Below are 21,753 nucleotides of genomic sequence, written 5' to 3'. Positions count from 1 at the left end.
CCGCGCTGTCACCGTCCAAAGCCAAGAAAACAATTCCATTATTAGTCATTAAGAAACCTAATTTTGTTGGTTTACGCCCATTTCTGACAAAACGAAACTTTGTAAGACATGCGGAAATGATCGAGGAGTCAGCAGGTCTAGAAGTGACTGTACTGGTACATGGCAGGTCCACCAGACATGACTTCTGCGCTCTGCATTCTGCTAAACAGATCAGAAAGTCGCTAGACAGTCAGCTCAGGTAAGTGATTATCGGTGCAATAAAACGTGTTTAAATGTGTTGTCAGAAGCTGAAGGTAAAACGTCGGAGAGAGACAAACTTATTGAACTCATCCTGTTTATTAGCTAGTGAGTTAGCTTACATACCTCGCTGTCACTTTATGTGTAATGTGCGTTTCAATGCCATGAAACTTGGTTGACAGTCAGCCTTGCACATGAATATCTCATGTCACTGTTTCTGGAAAGGGAGCAAGGGGCAAACTGACCCAGAGCACGTTAGCATATTTATCACATGCAGCTCAGTACACTGCAGCTGGGAGGCTAGTCAGCTAGCTAGCTCGCTGCTGAGGAGTCGCAAAGACACTTCTTTTGAATACATGAGAGCTGTCCCTGAATTTAATTACTATGTCGTGCACAGTGTTATTTATTATAAAGACGGATACAACATATTTTGTTGGTAAACATTGCATATGTTTTGGAAACGAAACGGGAAGTGACTAAATACGTAGTTTTGGAAGGCTTTTGTGATTGGCTGAATTGCACAGCCAAAGATCTTACAAAGTGAGAGGAATCACTCCGTATAAGAATCATACACTGTATAAAATAAGAATAAGAAAATGAGTTGTATCATTTTCGGCAGGGGTTCCCCAAGTGTCGAGACCATAGACTGTATATAAAAGGTCGAGACGCCCTGGGGGGTCGCGAGACATAAATGGGGGGTCATGAGATGTCTTCCAGAATGTTTTCTTTAAAAAAAGTTATCTAAAAATATGTCTTATTATTATTGTAATTATTATTATACTTTTTTTAATTTACCTTGTTTTCTAATATTTATCTACAGAAGAGGTTTGGGCCACTGAAAAAAAAAATTAAGGTCAAATTTTTTTAGAATTATTATATATTTGATTTAAGTCAGAATTCTGGGAAAAAAGTCAATTCTGGGAAAAAAGTCACAAGTCTGAGAAAGAAGTCAGAATTCTGACTTTTCTCAAAATATTAATAATTATAAAAAAATTTACCTTAATTTTTTTTCAATCGCAATAATCCTCTTCCATATTTATCTTCCTTTGTGTTTGTACTGTTCATTATTATTATTTCTTTATTATTATTATTATTATTTTATTGTTATTATTTTTATTTTTGTATTAATTGTATGTATATATTTTTTCTTCTCTTTGTTGGTTGTGTTATTTTTATATAATTTGTTAACGTGTGGTGAACAAAGAAATACTGAAACAATGCAATAAAAAAGTTGAATGACAAAAGTTATCTTAAAATAGTTTATTTTACCCATTATAGTTAAAAATATCAACAAAAATAGTAGCTAACCTTGAAATAAAACCTTGAAAATAGAAATGTAATGAGTTTTCTGCCTTTATTTTTGTCAGATGACTCCTAAGTTTAGGTTTAGTGAACAGTTAATTATCAAAAGCATCGGTAGCAGTAGGTTAATTCATAAAGGCACAGGAAACACATCCGCATGCTCATATAGGTTGGCTCATTTTCAGACCAGCTAAATGAAGCCACATTAAATCACTCTGAGGGATAGTGGGGGTCACGAGTCTTTGGCACATATATTTTGGGGGTCGTGGGCTGAAAAGTTTGGGAACCCATGATATACGGAATATTAATTATCTTTCTCTTCTTTTGCAACTCTTACAAAATCCCCCTGAAAATTTTAAAAACGTGTTTTTGACTTTCGTTGTGTTTCTTTTACAATGTCTCTTCAACGGGTTTATTCGTTTAGGGCATGGATTTAGGTATCTTTTAAAATATTATGTAAATCTTCACATGTAGAATATCTTTATACGTATTTCACTGCAGCTCTGTTTAACTGTACACTTTCACTCAAATTCAACTTTTTAAAAACACCTGAGTTTTTTACTAACCCTGTAAAATGAACCGTTGAGCCTTGTGTCCCGTCATTATGGTATGTCTGTAAGTTATAAAGTATTGTTTAGTCTTTTAGATACCTTAAAAATAATCAGGCAAGTTTTAAGGTTGTTTTTTTTTCGGGGAAATTCCGGTGATCTAATCCGCAGTGAGCCCTCACATTTTCATTCTAGTCTTTGACTAAATTGAGTTTTGTCCCCTCGACTGAAGGTGGGTGAGCATGTCAGTGTTACTGCGATTTCCATTACAGTCTCTAACAACAATGTTTATCTGACATTGTGTGAGGTAAAACCGCTCAAAGTCCTCATGACACAAACAGTCTGCCCTGGGCGCTTATTTTGCTGAGCTGAACACTGTCTCATGAGGCCTCAAAGGGCAGAATTGAAAGTGAAAGGAATCTGCAGCATGGTATGATCTCGTGATACTTTTAACTTATATTATTCCTTTAATTACAGAGATCACTGAAGATGAAGTGCCCTGGTTGTGGTCACAACCTTTTAGAGGAGAACGCCAAGTTCTGTAGTGAATGTGGCCGGAAGCTGTCTGCCCCACCAGCAAACGCACAAGGTAAGTGGATTAAAAAATGACTAATAATCAGTGGTGGACAAAATACACAGCCTCATTACTTAAGTCAAAGTATAGATACTACCATGTCAAATATAACTCCAATACAAGTGAAAGTTGCTCTGTCAGATTATTACTCGAGTTAAAGTACTGAAGTACTTGCTTTTAAAAATACTTAAGTATTCAATGTTCTTCTTAAACAATCTCTAAATGTTGTATTTTCACAAAGCATAAATGCATTCAAGAATACATACAGGAGCTCATTTGGTTACATAACGTTTATCTAGAAACCATTACTTGAAATCTCTAAAAACTATACCATGGAATACAAACAGCAACTAAGTTACTACACAGACAACTTAGTTTGAAATGTTAATCTGGAATGAAACAAATGTTACGTACTGTAGCTCAACACACGTTCTCAGGTTGGACTGTGAATTTGTGTATGTTTGTACAGAGTGGGAAACAGGGAGAACATTTCAAACAACATGTATCATTCTTCATTTCAAAAACTTCTAACACGAGCTGAAGATATGGCCGTGGGTGCTCAGGTGGAGAATTATAGCCATCATTACCACCTCAAATGAACTGCCTGATCTGAGTGAAATTTGCTCTGTGTTTGTTCCACGTTCAACCGTGGAGACGCATGATATACAGGTATGACTAAACCACTGAGACAAACAGAACTACATAAACACATTTTACTGTTTTAGGGATCAGATTTCAGAAAAGAGAAGGAAATTCATGAGCTGACGTCAGAGCTAAAGTAGTGAGTAACTAGAGCACTGATATAAATGTAGTGGAGCAAAAAGTACAATAATTGTCTTCTAAATGTAGTGGAGTAAAAGAAATAATTATCCCGAAAAAAAAGGGATAGTACAGTACTCAAGTAAATTTACTCTGCTACTGTCCACCGCTGCTAATAATGTATCATACCTGATTAATAATCACCCAGAATGCAATTTTTCAAGTGATATGAGGTCAACAATTCTGTAAGCTGTCATTTCATGTGCTTACATCACATAACAATACAATTACTAAGTCCCTTCTATGAAAATGATGATATTTTAAAATGTGGGTCTCTTACCTGAGGGTGGCAGCATCACTGCATGAAGTGTTCACACTTTGGCAGACAGAAAGAGAATTGAAATTAACCCTCCTGTTATGTTGCGGGTCAAATTGACCCTTTTTAAAGTCTATTTTAGGCAATATATGCCTTCCAAACCAGCTAAATGCAGCATAAAAATCTGGGCAGCATGTGACCAAAGAGGTGTCGTGTTCATTTATCAACATCACTTCATAAAAAAAATAATTAAAATGTAAAATAAAATAAACAAAAATCTAAGTCATGTAAAACTATTGTTTTTATATTTAGGGCTTTTCAATGTACATTAAAAAAAGTCTTAACATGAATTTCATGAAAAACAAGTGAGTTATCCTCATTGAACCATGATCTGTTAGAATTAAAGAACACCAATGGACTAAATCTTGATTTAAATAGTTAGTAATAGAGTTAAAAATTAGATGTATTCAAAGAGCACATCCCTGAAAAATGTCACATAGTGATATCTTGTTTTAAACAGTCTTCTGCAACTAGCCCTATATATGAGCTAGATTTTCCTACATTTAAATTCTATAATCCTAGAGTATGACAGGAAAAAGGGAGAGGGGTCAAGGCTGAATAAAGGGCAAACAGATGGCACGATTCTAAGGCAGACTTAAGGATAATATAAAAGTTGTGAAGAAAGACAACTCTTCAGTATTTTCAGACTGAGACAAGTTGATATCCAACCTGTCGTTTTTTCAAGAAATTATATTTTTTTAATACATTTTGAACTAGATAATAATTGTCCACAGCATGTTACCAACACATGATAGTTAAATCTATTGCTGAACAAGATTTTTAAATCTGTGCACAAAAGATAAGGTAATACCTCATGTACACAAAATAAAAATAGTTTGAAAGACAATTTACTTTTGTGTGTGAAAAGAAGATGACTCCCTTGTGTGCACAAGATTTGCATTTTAACACAGGTCCTCTATCTTGCTGCTAGATGAGGGAAGCCTGAACTTTTGTTTACCTGATTTTCAATCAAGATACAGGTGATCAGCCCAGATCCTTGGTAGCACACTCTGAAGGTACAGCTGAGGAATCAGCAAGACGGAACACAGCCTCACCTGATGAGGGAAAATATGCCAATAGATCCCCAAAACGACCAAATGATGAGAGCATCTCCAACCCAAAGAAAAGGGTGAGTGTTACTGTCATCGTAGTGCCTCACTTTTGGGGAACTTCACAGACGTTTAAGGTGCTCTTACATCTGTTTATAATGTCTTTATGGTGATTGATCTCTCATTTCTCAGAAGCCACATTTCATTTCTGTTTCACTTTGCCATTGCTGCACAGTGCAGATTGTAGACTGCTTGTCATGGTCAGACCTGCAGCTTGAAAGAGAATTTAGTGCGTGGATGCCTAAATGAAAGGACACATCTGCTGGCTCCAGAAGTACTGGAAACCACATACACATCCATTCTAAACTTCTTTAGAGCTTGGTATAAAAAATGAGTTTAGTCTGAATAGCTAATTTCTTGATCGGCACGGGGGGTTAATTTTTTGTCATAATGCAGCAATTTCAAAGATATTAAAGTGACAAGTTTTCCATTATGAGGGGCACAGATGACTTGACTGAAGAGTGGGAACACTGTAGCTGTATGTGAGGAGGTGCAAAGCCCGCCTCTTTACCTCACACTAGCTCGACAGAAGTTAGGTTGAGTTCAACATAGGGATGTAAGGATATATATCACAAATCGGTAAAAAATTGAGACAAATAAGGGTGGATAAAAATACATTCAACAAAATTTGTATCGGGATATTATTTTTTAACAGTTGAAGGCGCTATTTGCATTTCACTCCGCTTGTTCCACATCATTAAGTCTCTTGCGCTGCTCTCCCATCACTCGCTGAGTGGAGGTGTTTTAAGTTTAAAGCATGTTTCAGAATCAGCTGACTGCACACAGCGGAGACGCTCAGATGGGGGCTTCAGCTGAGTGACAGGTCTCCACGAGCGTTTTGTTTCTCCACTGCTGGACTGATTCTGACCCGGTTGCGCTACCGGCTGACATCTGACTGCAATGAAATGCTTAATTTTCTCAATAAGAACGAGAAAACTGGACACTGAGAGTCCAAAATATGATTCTGTTCAGTTGTCCTGTTGCAGTAAATCCACATGTTGAAGTCTGAGCCTTCACTCTATGAACATGCGTCCACAGAGATTATTTATAAGCCTGCTCCTCACGTTGATATTCGGCATGTTATCATTTTGAAAACCTCCACACGATCCATAGCTGTTTAATACCGTCAGTAATATACACTGTCGTGAAGGAAAATTTGATTTAGGGGAAAAAATGCATTTGGCATTATTTTGAGTTTTTTAATGATTAACTGATAATTGATCTTAAACATTTCCAAAGATCGATCACGGAAAATACTTGAAATGTACATCCCTAGTTTAAAGATATTTACCTTATTTGTTTTAATATTTAATACTTTCATTTGGGAATTGTTCACTTTCCATTTCTCTACAATTGTTCTGAAATTTTCCAACAAGTTATTTTTGTGTGGTGATTTTAGTTTTTTGCAAGGTGCTGAAAAAAAAGTGTGCAGTGGTTTTATTTGAGTTACAACATACCTTAAAAATGAAAAAGGATTGCTTTTTTTACAAAGAAATATAAGAGAAAAAATATATATTGCAACTGTCCATATGTGAGAATTGATATGAAATAATAGTTATTTGAATTTTGAGTTCAATCCACTTTTCTTGAAATCGTTAGAGAATCGTGAGTGAATTGTACTGTGAACCAAAAAACGGGATTCAAATCGAATCATGGGTTGAGTGTATCGTTACATCCCTAGTTCAACATCAACATTTCCAATATGGCTCCCGCTTACGATTGGCTTCAAAACAGCGTTTCAGAAACAGATGGGTGACGTCACAGATACTACGTCCATTTATTATACAGTCTATGCTTAGATGTTCCATGTTCTTTGTGCTATGCAGCAAACATTCGTTATACACCATATTCTTTTTTTTCCTCCAGAAAAAAAGGAAATTTACAATAAAATAAAAAATTCTAAAGAAAACTTAAAACTACATATGGAGTTGATAAATATTATATGGACTACTTATAAGGTGATATTAACAAATCCCATTTATACAAATTCACATGCCGCTGGCTATGTCACTGGGAGCACTTTGTGGTTCAGAGTCTTGCCCAAGGGCATTTCGTCATGTGACTCCTTGTCCTTTGGTAAATTAAAGTCTTTGGGTTTTTTATGTTTGGTTTGACAAAAGAAGCAAAATAAAGATGTCTCTCTGGGCTCTAAGAAATTGCGATGAGCATTTTTCCTAACTTTATTAAAGACGAAACAATCAATGAGTTAGTCGTGAAAATAATGAGTCATGGAAAATATTGTTTGCAGCCCTTATTGCAAGGTTACTTTCACTTAAGTTTTTATGCTTTGCAAATTTTATATATTCGGTAAACTGTAAAAATCTCTATTTTCGTTCATAGTTCAGAAGAGCAGTTTGTGAAATTGACCACCTTTTTTATCTTCTCGTAGAAAAAAAAAAGAAAGCGGAACAAAAAAAAGAAAGATGGCACCTCTTCATCAGAGCAAGATCAAAGCTTATCTGAGATGTCCCATGTATCTGAGGGAGAAAACCAGGGAGCAAAGATGAAGGGTGGAGGAGACTCCTCAGACAGCGAAAGCTCAGAAAATATTATGGATGAAACACCTGAGTCACTCCATGAGGACCCCTCCTCACTAGAGAGCCAGCCCAGTTCCATAGTGGCCAACACTCCTGCTGCACCACTTGAAGACAAACAAGTCATTCAAAGTGGACCAACTGCTGAGAAGGAAGAGGCAGCAGCTATGACCCAATCTGAGGAAGCTCCAGGTAAATCAACTCGGGATCAGAGTCTGAACTCAGACACTCCAACCCAACGACCTCCCTTGAGGGATGGCAATATGGTGACAGGGATGTCTCAGTCAGACGCAGACAAAGTGAAAAAGACCACCGACTCCAAAGATAAAAAAACGGACAGAAAAAACTCTAAGAACAAAAAAGACACTACACAACCTACACTGGACCAGAACGCCAACATGGAGAAGAGCCCGAAACAGACAGTACCAGGCAAACAGAAAGGAAAGAGTCAGGAGCAGAAACAGAAACCCACTGAACCAGCTGGACAACAGAAGATCTTGGGACCTGGTTCCCAGTCAAAGGTAAAGTTTACTGTAAGTTACACATTATTGAAAGAAGCCTGCATTTCATTCAATTACATTATTTGTAGGTGGAGTTTTCACATACATCTTAATTGATATTTTGACAGGCTGACAGAGCAGGTTCCAATGTGGACCCTGATGAGACTGCCATGGTTGTTCAGCAGTCTGGGAGAGGGGGAGCGATGGAGACGAGCCCTAAACAGACAGAACAGAGTAAACAGAAGGGGAAGAGTCAGCAGGAGCAGAAACCAAAGCCCACTGCTGTATCTGGACAACAGATGGTCTTTGGACCTCAATCACAGTCAAAGGTAAAGTTTATTGTAAGTTACATGGTATTGAAAGAAGCCTGCATGTCATTTGTTTTGATTATTTTTAGACAGAGTTTTCACATACATCTTAAAGCTGGGGTTGGTAGTCAGATTTAGATACACTTATTGTTATACTGGTTAAAATGATCTTTATGTCCTGATGGCAATCAATACATAATGTGTTCTTAAAAAAGAGCGAAGAAAAGCTGCTATCTACAGCCGGAGTAAACCTGGGAAAACACCAACCAATCACCGTTTTTTGGGTACCAAAATTTTAAACCATTCAAATACCGTCCTGCCATTCTGCCCGCCTCCTGTGCGTACATTTCCCCGACGTGCACTCCTCCGAGTCCCCGTCTCCTGCCTCTGCTTCCCCTGACTCTACTAACTGCCCCTCTCGCTCTACCTCGGGCCTGTCCCCTCTGACCCGATGAGGTGTTTTGCTCAGGACTGTAGTCCGGATCAGAGTCTAAAAAGCTTTCACCACGGGGGCTCTGACAAGCAAAAGAATTAATAACATTTAGTAAGTCCTACAGAAAATGTATATGTATTGTAGCGTGCGTCCGGAAGCTGTAGGGATGACGAGCCGATTCGTGAACACGTTGAGTTTTAGTAACCGGTCACTGTAGGCCGTGATCACGCCAATCAACAAAGCAACAATCAATGTTTGAATGAATGAAAAACTTCTCCTCGTCTCTCCTCTCTCCCACTCGCACACTCTACACCTCTACTGATGCCTTCATGACTATCAACACTGTAGGAATTAAGAACATCTACACTGAACACGTTTAACATACAGTAGAGCTGTTACACTATTATATGTATTATAACTTTTCTCCTGATATCGTGTCACCAGTACCACTGGATAATGCTAGCATGACAGTTGTGAGTACTAACAATAGCCATGTTTGTTTGTGTTTTTAACTTTCACTATGATAATGTTATGGTGAGGACCGGTTTTGAATCAGTCACGGTCATATGGTCGCAAGTCAGCGACGCTCGTTTTGGAGGAAGGGGAAGGGGGGGAGGGGTTAGACGGAGTCATGAGGAAATGCTACATTCAAATTCATGCTAGTTTTCCGAGACTACCAACCCCAGCTTTAATTAAAACTTTGACAGGCTGATGGAGCAGGAGCAAATGTGGACCCTGAAGAGACTGCCATGGTTGTTCAGCAGTCTGGAAGTGAGGGAGAGATGGAGACAAGCTCTAAACAGACAGGACAGAGTAAACAGAAGGGGAAGAGTCAGCAGGAGCAGAAACAGAAGCCCTCTGCAGCAGGTGGACAACAGAAGATCTCTGGACCTGGTTCCCAGTCAAAGGTAAAGATCACTGAATGTTACATGTAGGAATCATTATTGACTTACAGGAAACTGCATTTGATTCATTGATATTACTTTTAGGTGCATTTATCACAAAAGCATTAAATTATACTTTGACAGGCTGACAGTGCAGGTTCAAGTGTGGACCCTGAAGAGACTGACATGGCTGTTCAAAAGTCAGGGAGCAGGGGAGACTCAACCACAGCACAATCCATGGATGAAGACAAAGAAAGTAAAGGTGACAGCAAGGGCAACACAGAATCTAACACCACTGCTGCCCCCCCTCCTAAAAGGTGATGATGTTCTCCAACATTTGTTTCTGACAAATCTGTCTGCTCGTGTATTTTTTATTTGCTTTATATATATGTATTTGTCTCTTTTATGTTTTGTTTTAGGCTAACCAGGAGCAAGACTGTTGCTGCGTCTGAGAGGCTCACAATCTACTTCCATGCTGTCCTTTCAAAGGATTTCAAATTTGATCCAAAAGAAGACCGGGTCTTCATCAGAGCTGGGTCTCGCATTGGGACATGGGAAGATAATGCAGTTGAGCTTTGTGCAACCAGGTATATAGCAGTAGAGTGTAGATGTCCAGCAAATTTAGACATACCAAACATTAATACATGAAATAAAAAATATTTTGAAAATCTAATTAAAAGAAATCTTGCTCTGCTTGTTACCTTCTACTGTCTTGTGAAGGTACCCAGCTAATTCAGTCCTCACGTCAGTTGATTTGGAACAAGCAACGTAAAGATGTCTCTCTGGGCTCTAAGAAATTGCGATGAGCTTTTTTCATTACTTTATTAAATACGAAACAATCAATGAGTTAGTCGTGAAATAATGAGTCATGGAAAATATTGTTTGCAGCCCTTTATTGCAAGGTTACTTTCATTTAGGTTTTTATGCTCTGCAAATTGTATATTCAGTAAACTGTAAAATCCACTTTATGGTGCATGGTAGCTAATTTCCTCTGACATCATGCTGCTGAAGCTCAAATGCTTGTATAATTACTACTTAATTTCAAGTTGTAAGTTCTTCAAAATAAGGTTATCTGACAATTATTATTTCACAACTTTCTTATTCAAAAGTAACTGGAATGACAATGGATGGTGAAATTCTGAAAGGACTTTAGGCCATATTTGATAACCAGTCAGTTTATATTAAACCGGAAGTCCTGTAAATGCAGGAAACACAATGCCGCTGAGCGGACCAATCACAGAGCTTGTGGCCCACGTCAATCCTAGTTACATTTTCAAGGAGGTGCACGTCAGCTACGTGTGTAGGCCTCTGCGCAGGTACGGGAGCTACGTGGTCCCCCGGCGTAGGCTACGCCGTTGATTCAATATAGAAGTATAAATTAGCCTTTAGCCAACAGTGGTATCAGGAAAAATTGTATTACACAAATTTTATGGTTTGTCCAGTGTTAGCTTTTACTGTAGCTAATGGGTCATAAAATATTTGTTTTGACGTAAGATATTACCAGATGTACCAACAGCAATTCTCTTTCAATTTTCTTTCACTAAAATTGTTACAGTTTGTATGATTAGCTATATTTTTAAGTCTCAACCTAAAACATGGCAATATGACATTATGACAGAGTTTGAGCTTTTCACCCTGAGTGATGTCAGAAAAATTGGCATTGTGTGAATACGGTAGCCTCAAGTTTTTTGCTTTGTTTGTGGTTTGTGTTAGGCCCTGATGTTTTATTCCCTGCCCTAGAAATCAAAGAGAAGTCACTATTGTAGTACATTATGGATTTGAATTTCTTCTCCTTTTCACACAGTGATCTTGGAGAGCATGGGTTCCTGGTTGAGGGCAGTCTGACAACAAAAAAGTCTGATGCTGTGGCAGTGTCGATACCGTACAAATATGTTGTCTACAAGAATAAAAAGGGCAAATATGAGTATGAGTTCATATACAAACTGGATTCTACACAGCAAACTGTCAACAGGTGTTTGTTTGTGAAATCCCATCTGCTCAATGAAGAAGGTAAATGCAACCTTTGCATCTATTTGCTTGTTAAAATCACGTGAATACTTCAATCTGATAATGATTTTAATTATAAAATGTATCTTTTTTTCCTTTTCACAAAGGGGACTGGCATCAGTATGATGACATAGTCTGTGTTGAGCCATCAAAAAACATGCTCAAACGTTTGACAGATACCATAAAAGACACCATCTGGCGTGACCAAAAGAAGGATCTGATTCAGGGGAGGAAAATTGCTGGGAAGATAATGCTAGAGACCATATTTGATCTTCTTAGGAGCTGGACTGTTGCCAATCTGAAAAGTTTCCTGATCCAGCTCAATCAGTTCTTTCAGGTTTATAGTGAGCCTTTTGTGTACGAAGACAGACAAAAAAGATGGTTATCCTTGGACTTTGGAAAAGATGAAGTAATTTTTTAACTGTTACATTTTTACTTGATATCATTACAATGTGTCTGGTAAATGCAGGTACAGTAATGGTATATAACCTCTTATCTCCCAGGTGAGAGAGATGCTGAAGGACTTCATGCTGGAAAACGTGATTCCTCAGGTGTCTAAGGAAGGAGATCAGAAAATGCTCTACATGCAGGATCCCATGAGGGCTGCTGTGATCATGCTCTGTGTGCACACACAGTATGATATCAGACTAAAAGATGCTGAACTACATGGGCTCTGCACTGCACTGTGCCTGCCAAACATGCACAAAGAGGATTTCCTTCGATACTGGGAAGATTTCTCCCAGGACATTCCCTTTCTCAAAAAGTAAGTGTCAATCTTTTCACTTATCCATAATGATGAGCATAAAAAATAACAATGAATGTCATAATTAACTTACTAAGGAGTAATAACCCAATGTTAAAATTCACTTCAAACATTATTTCTCAGCTGACATGCTAATAAAAGTCTGTTTGTTGTAGTCTGGCAGAAAACTTGGTGTCATTGATAAAAGCTGTAAGAAATGTAGGAATGCCACGATGGATTCTGGTCCTGCCACTCCTGCACCTCCTAAAAGGCAACTCAAAGCCCTTTGAAGCACCAAACTCTGGAAACTCAAAGAATGGCTTATCCTGGGCAGGCTTACAGGGTCTTGAAATATATAGCTCAACCTACATGAACAGTCAAAACAGGAAGTAAGAATCCTCTACCTTTGATTAAGTACAGCCTGCAAAACATCCTCCAGTGCATTTGTCTGGAGACAGGTGGATGTTGCACATATGAACTTTCTCTTGTGCTTTCAGGGCACTGATCAATTTGATGAAGAACCACAGTCACCTGATGAAGGTCGATGCACTTTTAGTGCGATCCTGCCTGTACCTGATGCCCTTTGATGACCTGAAAGAATGCCTCACACACATCAACGCTGAGCTTCTGGATGTGCTTAATATTTTCATTAACAAAGCTCCTCAGGAAATTTCCTACAGTAGCTTCCAGGTGAAGTGGAGGCACTAGTTCAAAACATATAAAAGTATCACACCAAATCAACATAATATATTCATTTGGATGTGATTTTATTGATTTAAAAATACTGATATTTCTCCTGTTGGTTTAGTCTGTTTCACTCATAGTTCAAGCTGCATCCTTAGTAAATGTCAACTATGCTCACTCATATTAAACTGATCAGTCAGTGCCACACCAGATTTATTGTTTCTGCCTTCTCACTGTTGATCTACAGTATGACTTTCCTTTCCATGAACACTACTGTTTTGCTTACTGTGTTCTGTTAAGTACTTCATGAACTATCCTCTTTTATTAGTCTCTAGTTTCTGTGTCTTAAGTTGCTCTTGCTTTTTCTTCCGTTTCCATCTCTGTTCTTGGTTTTTCCACTGTAAACAAACAGACGTCAAATTAACCGGACTTCTTTCTGTGTATTGATATGATTAAAATTAGTCTCCCATTCTGTGATTAATGCTGCATCCCTAGTAATGGGCTGTTCATCAATAACATTCTGCTATCAAGATATAACATGCCATTGCTATCAAACATTTCTATGTATGGAATCAATTATTACATGCCTTGTAGTAAATATATGTGCATAATTAGAGTATATTTATAGTTTTTTATTTATTTTTCACAGACAGTGTCTGACATCCTCTCACATGTCCAAGAGCACCTCATTCAAGAAAAATACAGGTAATTTGCTTCATAATTTTAGCAAATGTATCATTAACAAATCTAAATGTAAAGTCTGCTGACAGTCCATTTCTGTTTGTTAAATTAATTTTGTACTGACTCATATTTAAAAACAACTGTTTTTGTTTACTCCATCTTTAATGGCCATATTGTGGTTAAAACATGACATTTTGATAGAAGAGTCCATGTCTATTAAAAGTGATGCTTGACTCTATTCTTGTTGATTTCTTAGTGCTGTCAGCGTGGACTATAGGAGGTCGTGTCTGGTGGCAGCAGTAAGACTGTTGGATAAGCTCTGCAAAGGTGTCAGACTGGTATCCTTAAGCCAGCCTGGGGTTAATATCCCTGTGGCTTGTATGCATCTGGTCGCATCGGTGTCCGACTTTGTCTACAACAACATGCAACAGGTATGTGAAGAGAATCCTATGCTGTGTGCATGTCAGACTGGATTGAGAAATGGAAATTAAAAACATTCCTTTTAGGAGTCAGAGGAAGGGGAAAAGGAGCAGAAATATGCAAAAGACGTGGTGATGTCTCATGCCATGGTCATTTTAAGAGACTGGATGAGTTGGTCCTTCAGGAAGCATTTGCTCAACAGTGGTCTGACATCCCTGTACCAAGTTGAGGCTACAGCGGAGATTGAAGTAAGGAAGGAGTTTTGTTATATTTTTGAAGTAACACACAAAATGTAGAAGTGGTTCCTAACAATTCACCTAACAATGTTTTCTTTTAACAGATGTGGAACAACATAATCTCCATCAACTTCAGAGACAAAGACTGCACAAGAGAATGGAGACAGACGTTCACAATGGATTTTGAGGGCAAGTACAAACAGGTATGTGGTGTATCTCTTCCATTATCACTTACAGTTGAGGCCAAAATGATTAGCCCCCCAGGAATTATGGAAGATTTTACTTAAATTCTGCCCAATGTTTGCATCAATAATACAATTTGATATGATCCAAATTCACCAGTGCTATTTAATAGCTTTTGGTAGATTTTTGAATGTAGAATCTTTTTTTTGGTTGCTTTATATCAAATATAGTAAAAATGGGATGTTCAAGAATATTAGCCCCCATGTGAATTTTTGTTTTCAAAACACACCTGTGCAGTCAGCTGGCTTCCTAACAACACCTGAGCATTCAATCAGCATTGAGCTTTACTTAAGGGTCTCCAAACAGGGCACTTGAACACATTATTGAGAGGGACTACTTTTACTCACCATGCCAAAGACAAAGGAAATCAGTCTTGAGCTCAGAAAGAAGATAGTGGAGGCTCATAATAAGGGGGAAGGCTATAGTGTAATTTCCAAGTATTTTACAGTGTCTAGAACAGCTGTATGTTGCATCATTGCAAAGTACAAGGAATCAAACTCTGTTAGAAACAAACCTATGCGTGGTAGAAAGTGCAAGATTTCAAGAACTCTGGGGAGGAAAATAGCTGAAGAGGTCAGCAAGAGGCCCCGGACATCAGCCAAGATGATTGTTGCTGATCTGACCTCTTCTGGAGTTGATGTTAGAAGGAGCACAGTTGTGAGGGATCTTCATCGTGGTGGGCTTCAGGGCCATCAACCCAGAATAACCCCTTTACTCAAAGAGCAGCAAATCAGAGCCAGACTGAGGTTTGGTCTGATGGAACTGGGCACATAGATGTTAATTATGTTTGGTGAGAAAAGGTAGAGGCCTTCAACCCTAAGAACACCGTTCTCATAGTTAAACATGGTGGTGGGAGCATTGTACTGTGGGGCTGTTTTGCAGCCTCAGGCACAAGGAACCTTGTTTGGGTGCATGGCATCATAAAAAAGAAAGTTATGATGACATTTTGAGGGATAATATGAAGAACTCTGTTCTTAGTCAAGACTTAGGTCGGCGTTGGGTCTTCAAACAAGACAATGACCCGAAGCATACATCAAAATTGGTCCAACAGTTCTTAAAGGACACCAAAACCAAGGTCCTGGAGTGGCCCACACACAGCCCAGATCTCAATTCTGTTGAGAATCTGTGGTGGGTGCTTTAAGGGAATGTCCATGCTCAGAAACCCTTCACTTTGGACCAGATTGAACAATTTGCATTGGAGGAACGGGCCAAAATCTCTCAAGAGACATGTGCCAACCTTGTAAAGAACTACTCTAATATGTTGCTGTCAGTTGTGGCTCAGAAAGGGTGCACTATTGACTACTTATGGCCAGGGGGCTAATAATTTTGCAGTGTCTTACCTTTTGTTGTTTCAACTCATTGCATCAATAAAACGTCCTAATCAAACTTAGTGAACAATTTGTCTTGTTATTTTGGAAACGAATAAACTTCAAAAACTTGTTAATGGTAATTTCTATGGAGAAATCAAGGGTTTTATCTGATTTCACAAGGGGGGGTAATCATTTTGGCCTCAACTGTATCCATCAGATTCATGTAGTTTTGATATATATACAGTACAAGAAATGTTTTACAAACTTTTGTGTTTTTAGGAATCTGCTGTGGATCAAATCGAATTCTACTGCACAAAGATCGAGGACCTCAGTAAATCACAGCCACATATTGCTTCAAGCATTGAGAGGTGTGCTCTGGACGCTGTTACATCTTTGTGTCAGGTATGAAAACATTCTAGAAGAAAATAACAGCATAGTTTATAATTCAAGCCACAATGAAAAAAAAACAGTTTATTCTATTGACAAAACTTTGTGAATTACAAATTTCATCCCTGAAAAAAAATGTCAGTGCTTTGTCTCAGTTTTCTTTGCTTCTTTGTACCATTAGTCACTTTCACATAATTTTTGGACATTAAGGGCCTTATATTTTTCAAAATTGCCTTTCACTCATGTACCTCACAGCAGGAGATTGTAGGAAACTAGGTAGAGCAGTCCTTCCTAAGAGGAAAAGTCTTCTACAATGGTGTCTGTGTCGTTTAAACAACAACATATCTGAGCATGTTTCCAAATTATAAACTAAAGAGTTGAGAATATTCTCTCAATTTACAATGGGAGGGCAGGTTAAAAGTAAGCATAGAGTCAGGGTGAACAAGTTTGGCCCCTTGCATTCACACATGCACCCTATCATAACAGGGTGGGGACATTTCCAGGGTGCAGTGTATGTGTGAAAGGGGCTCCTTAAAGATGCACAGTGATGTTAATGGATAATTTTTTCTTCACAAACAGACCAAGTCTGAAGGGAAACTGTTTGAGAGGTTCAAGATAAGTTGGAAGTTTGGGAAACTCATCTCCACAATCATCGAAAAATCCTGGCCAAAGGACTGTCAGGGAAATAATCAGGAAGATGGAGAAGTGGTCCTTCAACACCTCCTCTCTTGGACAGCCGCCAAAAACATTTTCCAACTACATGGTATTTTTCCAGTACAAAACCATTTACAAACTGTATATTTATAATGGGCAAAACATTCCAGAAAAATTGAGTGAAATCTTACCAGAATCTCCAATCACGAGTAAAGCTTAATGATCGCTGAAGTAACCTGCAGGTGTAATGATTTGTGATTGTAGGTGCGGGTGAAAACCTCATTGAGAAGCTCTCACAGGAGGCCATGGACAGAATTGCCATGGCTGTATCAGCCTTTACTGCCATGAACGATAAACTGGTCCATGGAGACATCAAGATCAGCATGCTCAATATCATCCTGGAGCGGAGCAATGCCTACTTGGATCTGTTGAAAATTGGTAATAACGGTTTTATTGGCTTCAAATCAAGAAATTTGTGACACATTTTGGGATTAATTGCCCCTGGAACATGCATGTCTGTTACAAAAAAATACACTGGACTAATAGAAACATTGTGTGTATGGGTTTGTTTGGGATTTAATATAAACAGATTGCCTTGCTGACAAAAAACAATACAAGGACAGTGGCAAAATGAGGAGGCTTTTACAGTGCAGACAAGATGAAGTGACAGCTGTGTACCATGAGAAGGAGCTTGTGGACACTCTCTTAACAATGAGCCACAAACTGGAGGAACACATGACAGGTATGTGGTCATTACATGACAGTTATATTCTCTAATTTCAGCTGCATCTGATTTAATAGATGTTCATGTCATTTCCAACCATAGTTGATGTGGCGGACATGGAAGAAAGACAGCAGGTCAACATTGACAACATGCCCCTGAACCGTTTCATGGAGGTCCATCAAATTGACCAAATGCCCTCCCCCATGGCGGGTGTGGTTACCCACTTCAGTCTGGAAGAAGACATCAGAAAAATGGCTGAGGTCCTGCACACCTTCAGAGACAGTTACATATTCAATATGTGCTGGGAGAAACAAGCCAAACTTGTGGCTTCTGAAGAAATGGAAGAAGACAATCCTGATGAGCAAAAAGTAGCCGACATTATGGCATCACCGGAGATGATACATGATGGAATTTTCCGGCCTTGCATTGCCAATTACACTGACATCTACGCTTGTCTGAAGAATGGCAGTATAAGGCTTGGGGAGGTGGACCAGCTCTTCAGTGCTTACAAGGGGAAGTACGATGAGCTTGCGCGGGACCTGGACATTATGTGCAGAGTTGATAAATCCACTGAAAAACAGTGGATCCACAGCAGGGTTCAACAGATCGAGCAGTTTCACGAGCTTCATCTAGCTGTGGCTTCAGCTGAAATCATCATGAAGGTCAAAGAGACACTTCACCTTCAAGGGGACTTCAGGGTCATGGAAACACTCACTGAAGCTGTAAGTTTCCATGCTTTGCACTAAGTATTAAACCAGGGGTGTAAATCAATGATATGGACTCTGTCATCATTCAAATCATGCATGTGTATGGACCACAGTACCTCTGTAAAAGTCAGTGGTTTGGATGATTAAAGTAGTAGTACGTTGATAAGAATGGGTTAATACAACCAAACTAATAGTGTCTTGGTTTTTTCCCCTCCAGAGTCGTGCAGACTTTCAGAACGAGCAGCTCAATCGGATTGACAATGACTTGATGCAGGCAAAGAAAGTTCTGGTGGACATTACGGAGACTCGCAGACTGTGCCTGCAGGAGCTTGGTCTCAGAGGACACTTTGTGAAATGGGTAAAAGATGCTCTTGAAGGTAAGTAAAGAGTCTGCGTGTCATCCTCGAAAGTTCACTTTCTTTCAACTCTCACATCAATAACATAACCCGGTCTGCATATTTCCATCATATCAATCATCTCCGCCCCTCTCTCACCCCTCAACTACTGCTATCCTGGTCCACAGCCTCGTCACCTCCCAAATTGATTACTGTAGCTCACTCCTCTTTGGTGTCCCTCACAAATCCCTCCATAAACTTCCGCTGGTCCAAAACTCTGCAGCCAGCATCATCACCAGAACCCCCTCCTTTCACCGCATCACCCCCGTCCTCCAGCAGCTTCCCTGGCTCCCAGTCAAACTCAGAATCACCTTCAAAATCCTCCTGTACACATTTAAGGCCATTCACAACCTCACCGCCCCGTATCTGTCCGATCTCCTCCACATTGTCACCCCCTCTCGCTCCCTCAGGTTTTCCACCTCTCTGTGCCCTCTACCTGTCTCAGCACCATGGGGAGCAGAGCTTTCAGTCGCTCTGCTCCCCAACTCTGGAACTCACTCCCACCAGACATCCGAAACACTGACTCACTACCCCTTTTCAAATCAAAACTCAAAACCCATCTGTTTCAAACTGCATTCTCTGTCTAACTGATCTGCCTCATTTTAACTTGGTGTCACTCTGCTTGTTTTTTATTTATTTTATCACGTTGTTTTATTTATTGTGTTTTAATCTTTCTGTAAAGTGACCTTGAGTGTTTAGAAAGGCGCTTCTAAATAAAATGTATTATTATTATTATTATTATTATTATTATTATTATTAAATGTTACATCAGAAGAGCGGTTTTAATTCCTAATTTATCCAAATCATAATCTTTTAAGGTTCTGCTATATTATCTCAATTATAATAAATTTGTTTTTATTAATTCAGAAAGTATGCTTAATCAAACCAGTCTGTGTATTGGTGTGTATTTTCCTTAGCCTCTTTTATCAGTTTGCTGACAATTCCGGTGCATAGTGTCCCAGAAGAACCACTGTGGTGCTATTATGCATTCATCCTTTAACATCCATTAACTAGCACTAGTCAATCTAAGCCCAAACATTTTTTCTCAAGCTTTTTGTTCGATAAACCTGAATATAATCCTGGCCAGAAACTCTCTCTGGTCAGAGAAGTTCTGCATATTTGTTGTAAACTTGTGTCTCCAGTGAAAACAGCAGAGCTGAAAAAGCCCAAAGTTTGACCTGAAATACTCTTTTCCTGCCATATAAGAGTTATCTGCTGCAGTTTCAACAACTGTTATCTGGTTGTTTGTTTATTTATTTACAGATATCAATGAGCTGAAGGTCTTTGTTGACTTGGCCTCCATCTCTGCGGGAGAGAATGACATGGATGTGGATCGTGTTGCTTGCTTTCATGATGCTGTCCTCGGCTACTCTTCAATGCTGTATGAACTCAAACCAGATTCTGGTTTCCAAGTCTTCAAAGCGGTGCTCAGTAAGCTCTGGAGAGCTTTGGAGAACGACTGCAACCTCCCCAAAAAACTGGTAAGAGAAGCTTTTGTTGAAATGAGTAAAGCACTAATTCATGAACAACTATCACAGTTAAACTTTTGATGAATCATTTACCATCATCACAGTGTGCTGCAGTGCTTTCCTAAATTTCAGCTGCGCCATTTTACAATAACAGTGCAGGTTTAACTGCATGGAAATCTTAAAACTGTAAGAGTAATAGAAGCAGATGTTGCTCATGAAAACAGACTACTGTGCAGAGGTGGGTAGAGTAAACTGAAACAGTACTCAAGTAAAAGTACTGTTACTTTCTAATGATGTTACTCAAGTAGAAGTAAGAGTACTCATAGAAATAAGTACTTGAGTAAGAGTAAATAAGTACCTAAAAAAAAAACTACTCAAGTAGTGAGTAACTTGTGAGTAGTATCATATATAAAATTGTACTGTATTGGAAATGCTAATAACAATGTGAAGTGCACACTGCCTTTAATAAAGTGACATAAATAGGAAAATGCCTAAATGAATGCTGTTAGGTGTGGTTTACTTTGAAACATTAAAGAAAGAGGAGCTGCACTGTGCACAAACTAATGTACCCGCTTTCATTTTTTAAAACAAGCTAGAACTTAAAACTGTCTGAGATGTCATCAGAACTCCAGAACATTAATACTCCAACATTACAATAAAAAATATATCTATGCCTTCCAAACTTTCTTTTTTAACCTTTAAACTTATTTTCAGTACATGTTACTTAAAAACATAACTTTAAAGTGCTAAGACAACTTGGAAGTGTTTAAAAAGGCCTGAACTCAGTCCTGAAGAATCTCTCTGAGGTGACTGTTGAGCTTCAGAAGCAGCTGTTTTTATTAGCATGCTACCTTCCTGCTCTTATAAGTTACTTTAGATTACTTTCCAACATTTCTAACATGCTTTTAAGATTTAATATTAACCAGTATGATCCTTAGCTTACCTAACTGATAACTCACTATAACATGCTTTTTAAGATTTAATATTAACTAGTATGATCCTTAGCTTACCTAACTGATAACTCACCATGACATGTTTTTAAGATTTAATATTAACTAGTATGATCCTTAGCTTACCTAACTGATAACTCACCATGACATGTTTTTAAGATTTAATATTAACTAGTATGATCCTTAGCTTACCTAACTGATAACTCACCACGACATGTTTTTTAAGATTTAATTGTTCTATGTTGAAGCTCAAGATTTCCACCGTACAGACAAAGTAAGCAGCACATAATGTGACTGTTTCTCCTCGTCATTTAGAAGTTATGAGAGAGTCTGGATGTTGGGTACAGGGTAAACATGTTCCTCCAAAGGGGACGCAGGTATTACGCAGCCTCTCTCCCCAGCTGTAGGTGCAGGAGGGGGCGGAGCTACTTCTCCGTTCATTCAGCGTTGAGGCTATTTATAGCTCTGGATCAGAAGGCGCTGCATGAGAGATCGGCTGAGTATTAAACAAAATAAAATGAAGAAAAAAAGGAACGGTAAAAGTAGCGACTGGACAGCCCAATGTAACGAAGTAAAAGTA

The 21,753-nt window shown here is 38.7% G+C and overlaps 1 protein-coding gene across 1 annotated transcript in view; it reads left to right on the top strand.

Annotated features, from left to right (window-relative positions):
• The window catches only part of rnf213a (ring finger protein 213a), a 48,692-nt gene continuing 26,939 nt past the window's right edge, over positions 1 to 21,753 (top strand). Inside the window, exons 1-24 of the mRNA XM_034711067.1 lie at positions 1 to 238; positions 2,565 to 2,676; positions 4,771 to 4,925; positions 7,295 to 7,960; positions 8,068 to 8,268; positions 9,388 to 9,588; positions 9,709 to 9,881; positions 9,984 to 10,151; positions 11,369 to 11,574; positions 11,679 to 11,980; positions 12,075 to 12,334; positions 12,490 to 12,702; positions 12,811 to 13,003; positions 13,647 to 13,702; positions 13,935 to 14,109; positions 14,185 to 14,346; positions 14,439 to 14,537; positions 16,167 to 16,289; positions 16,854 to 17,037; positions 17,193 to 17,366; positions 17,518 to 17,670; positions 17,755 to 18,374; positions 18,577 to 18,736; positions 20,018 to 20,235. Of these exons, the coding sequence (XP_034566958.1) occupies positions 2,577 to 2,676; positions 4,771 to 4,925; positions 7,295 to 7,960; positions 8,068 to 8,268; positions 9,388 to 9,588; positions 9,709 to 9,881; positions 9,984 to 10,151; positions 11,369 to 11,574; positions 11,679 to 11,980; positions 12,075 to 12,334; positions 12,490 to 12,702; positions 12,811 to 13,003; positions 13,647 to 13,702; positions 13,935 to 14,109; positions 14,185 to 14,346; positions 14,439 to 14,537; positions 16,167 to 16,289; positions 16,854 to 17,037; positions 17,193 to 17,366; positions 17,518 to 17,670; positions 17,755 to 18,374; positions 18,577 to 18,736; positions 20,018 to 20,235 (4,962 nt within the window). The 5' untranslated portion in view covers positions 1 to 238; positions 2,565 to 2,576. The remainder of the gene's footprint in view (positions 239 to 2,564; positions 2,677 to 4,770; positions 4,926 to 7,294; positions 7,961 to 8,067; positions 8,269 to 9,387; positions 9,589 to 9,708; positions 9,882 to 9,983; positions 10,152 to 11,368; positions 11,575 to 11,678; positions 11,981 to 12,074; positions 12,335 to 12,489; positions 12,703 to 12,810; positions 13,004 to 13,646; positions 13,703 to 13,934; positions 14,110 to 14,184; positions 14,347 to 14,438; positions 14,538 to 16,166; positions 16,290 to 16,853; positions 17,038 to 17,192; positions 17,367 to 17,517; positions 17,671 to 17,754; positions 18,375 to 18,576; positions 18,737 to 20,017; positions 20,236 to 21,753) is intronic.

This window comes from Notolabrus celidotus, chromosome 20, assembly GCF_009762535.1.
Source record: "Notolabrus celidotus isolate fNotCel1 chromosome 20, fNotCel1.pri, whole genome shotgun sequence".
Lineage (NCBI taxonomy): Eukaryota > Metazoa > Chordata > Actinopteri > Labriformes > Labridae > Notolabrus > Notolabrus celidotus.
This window is presented reverse-complemented; position numbering and strand designations above follow the sequence as displayed.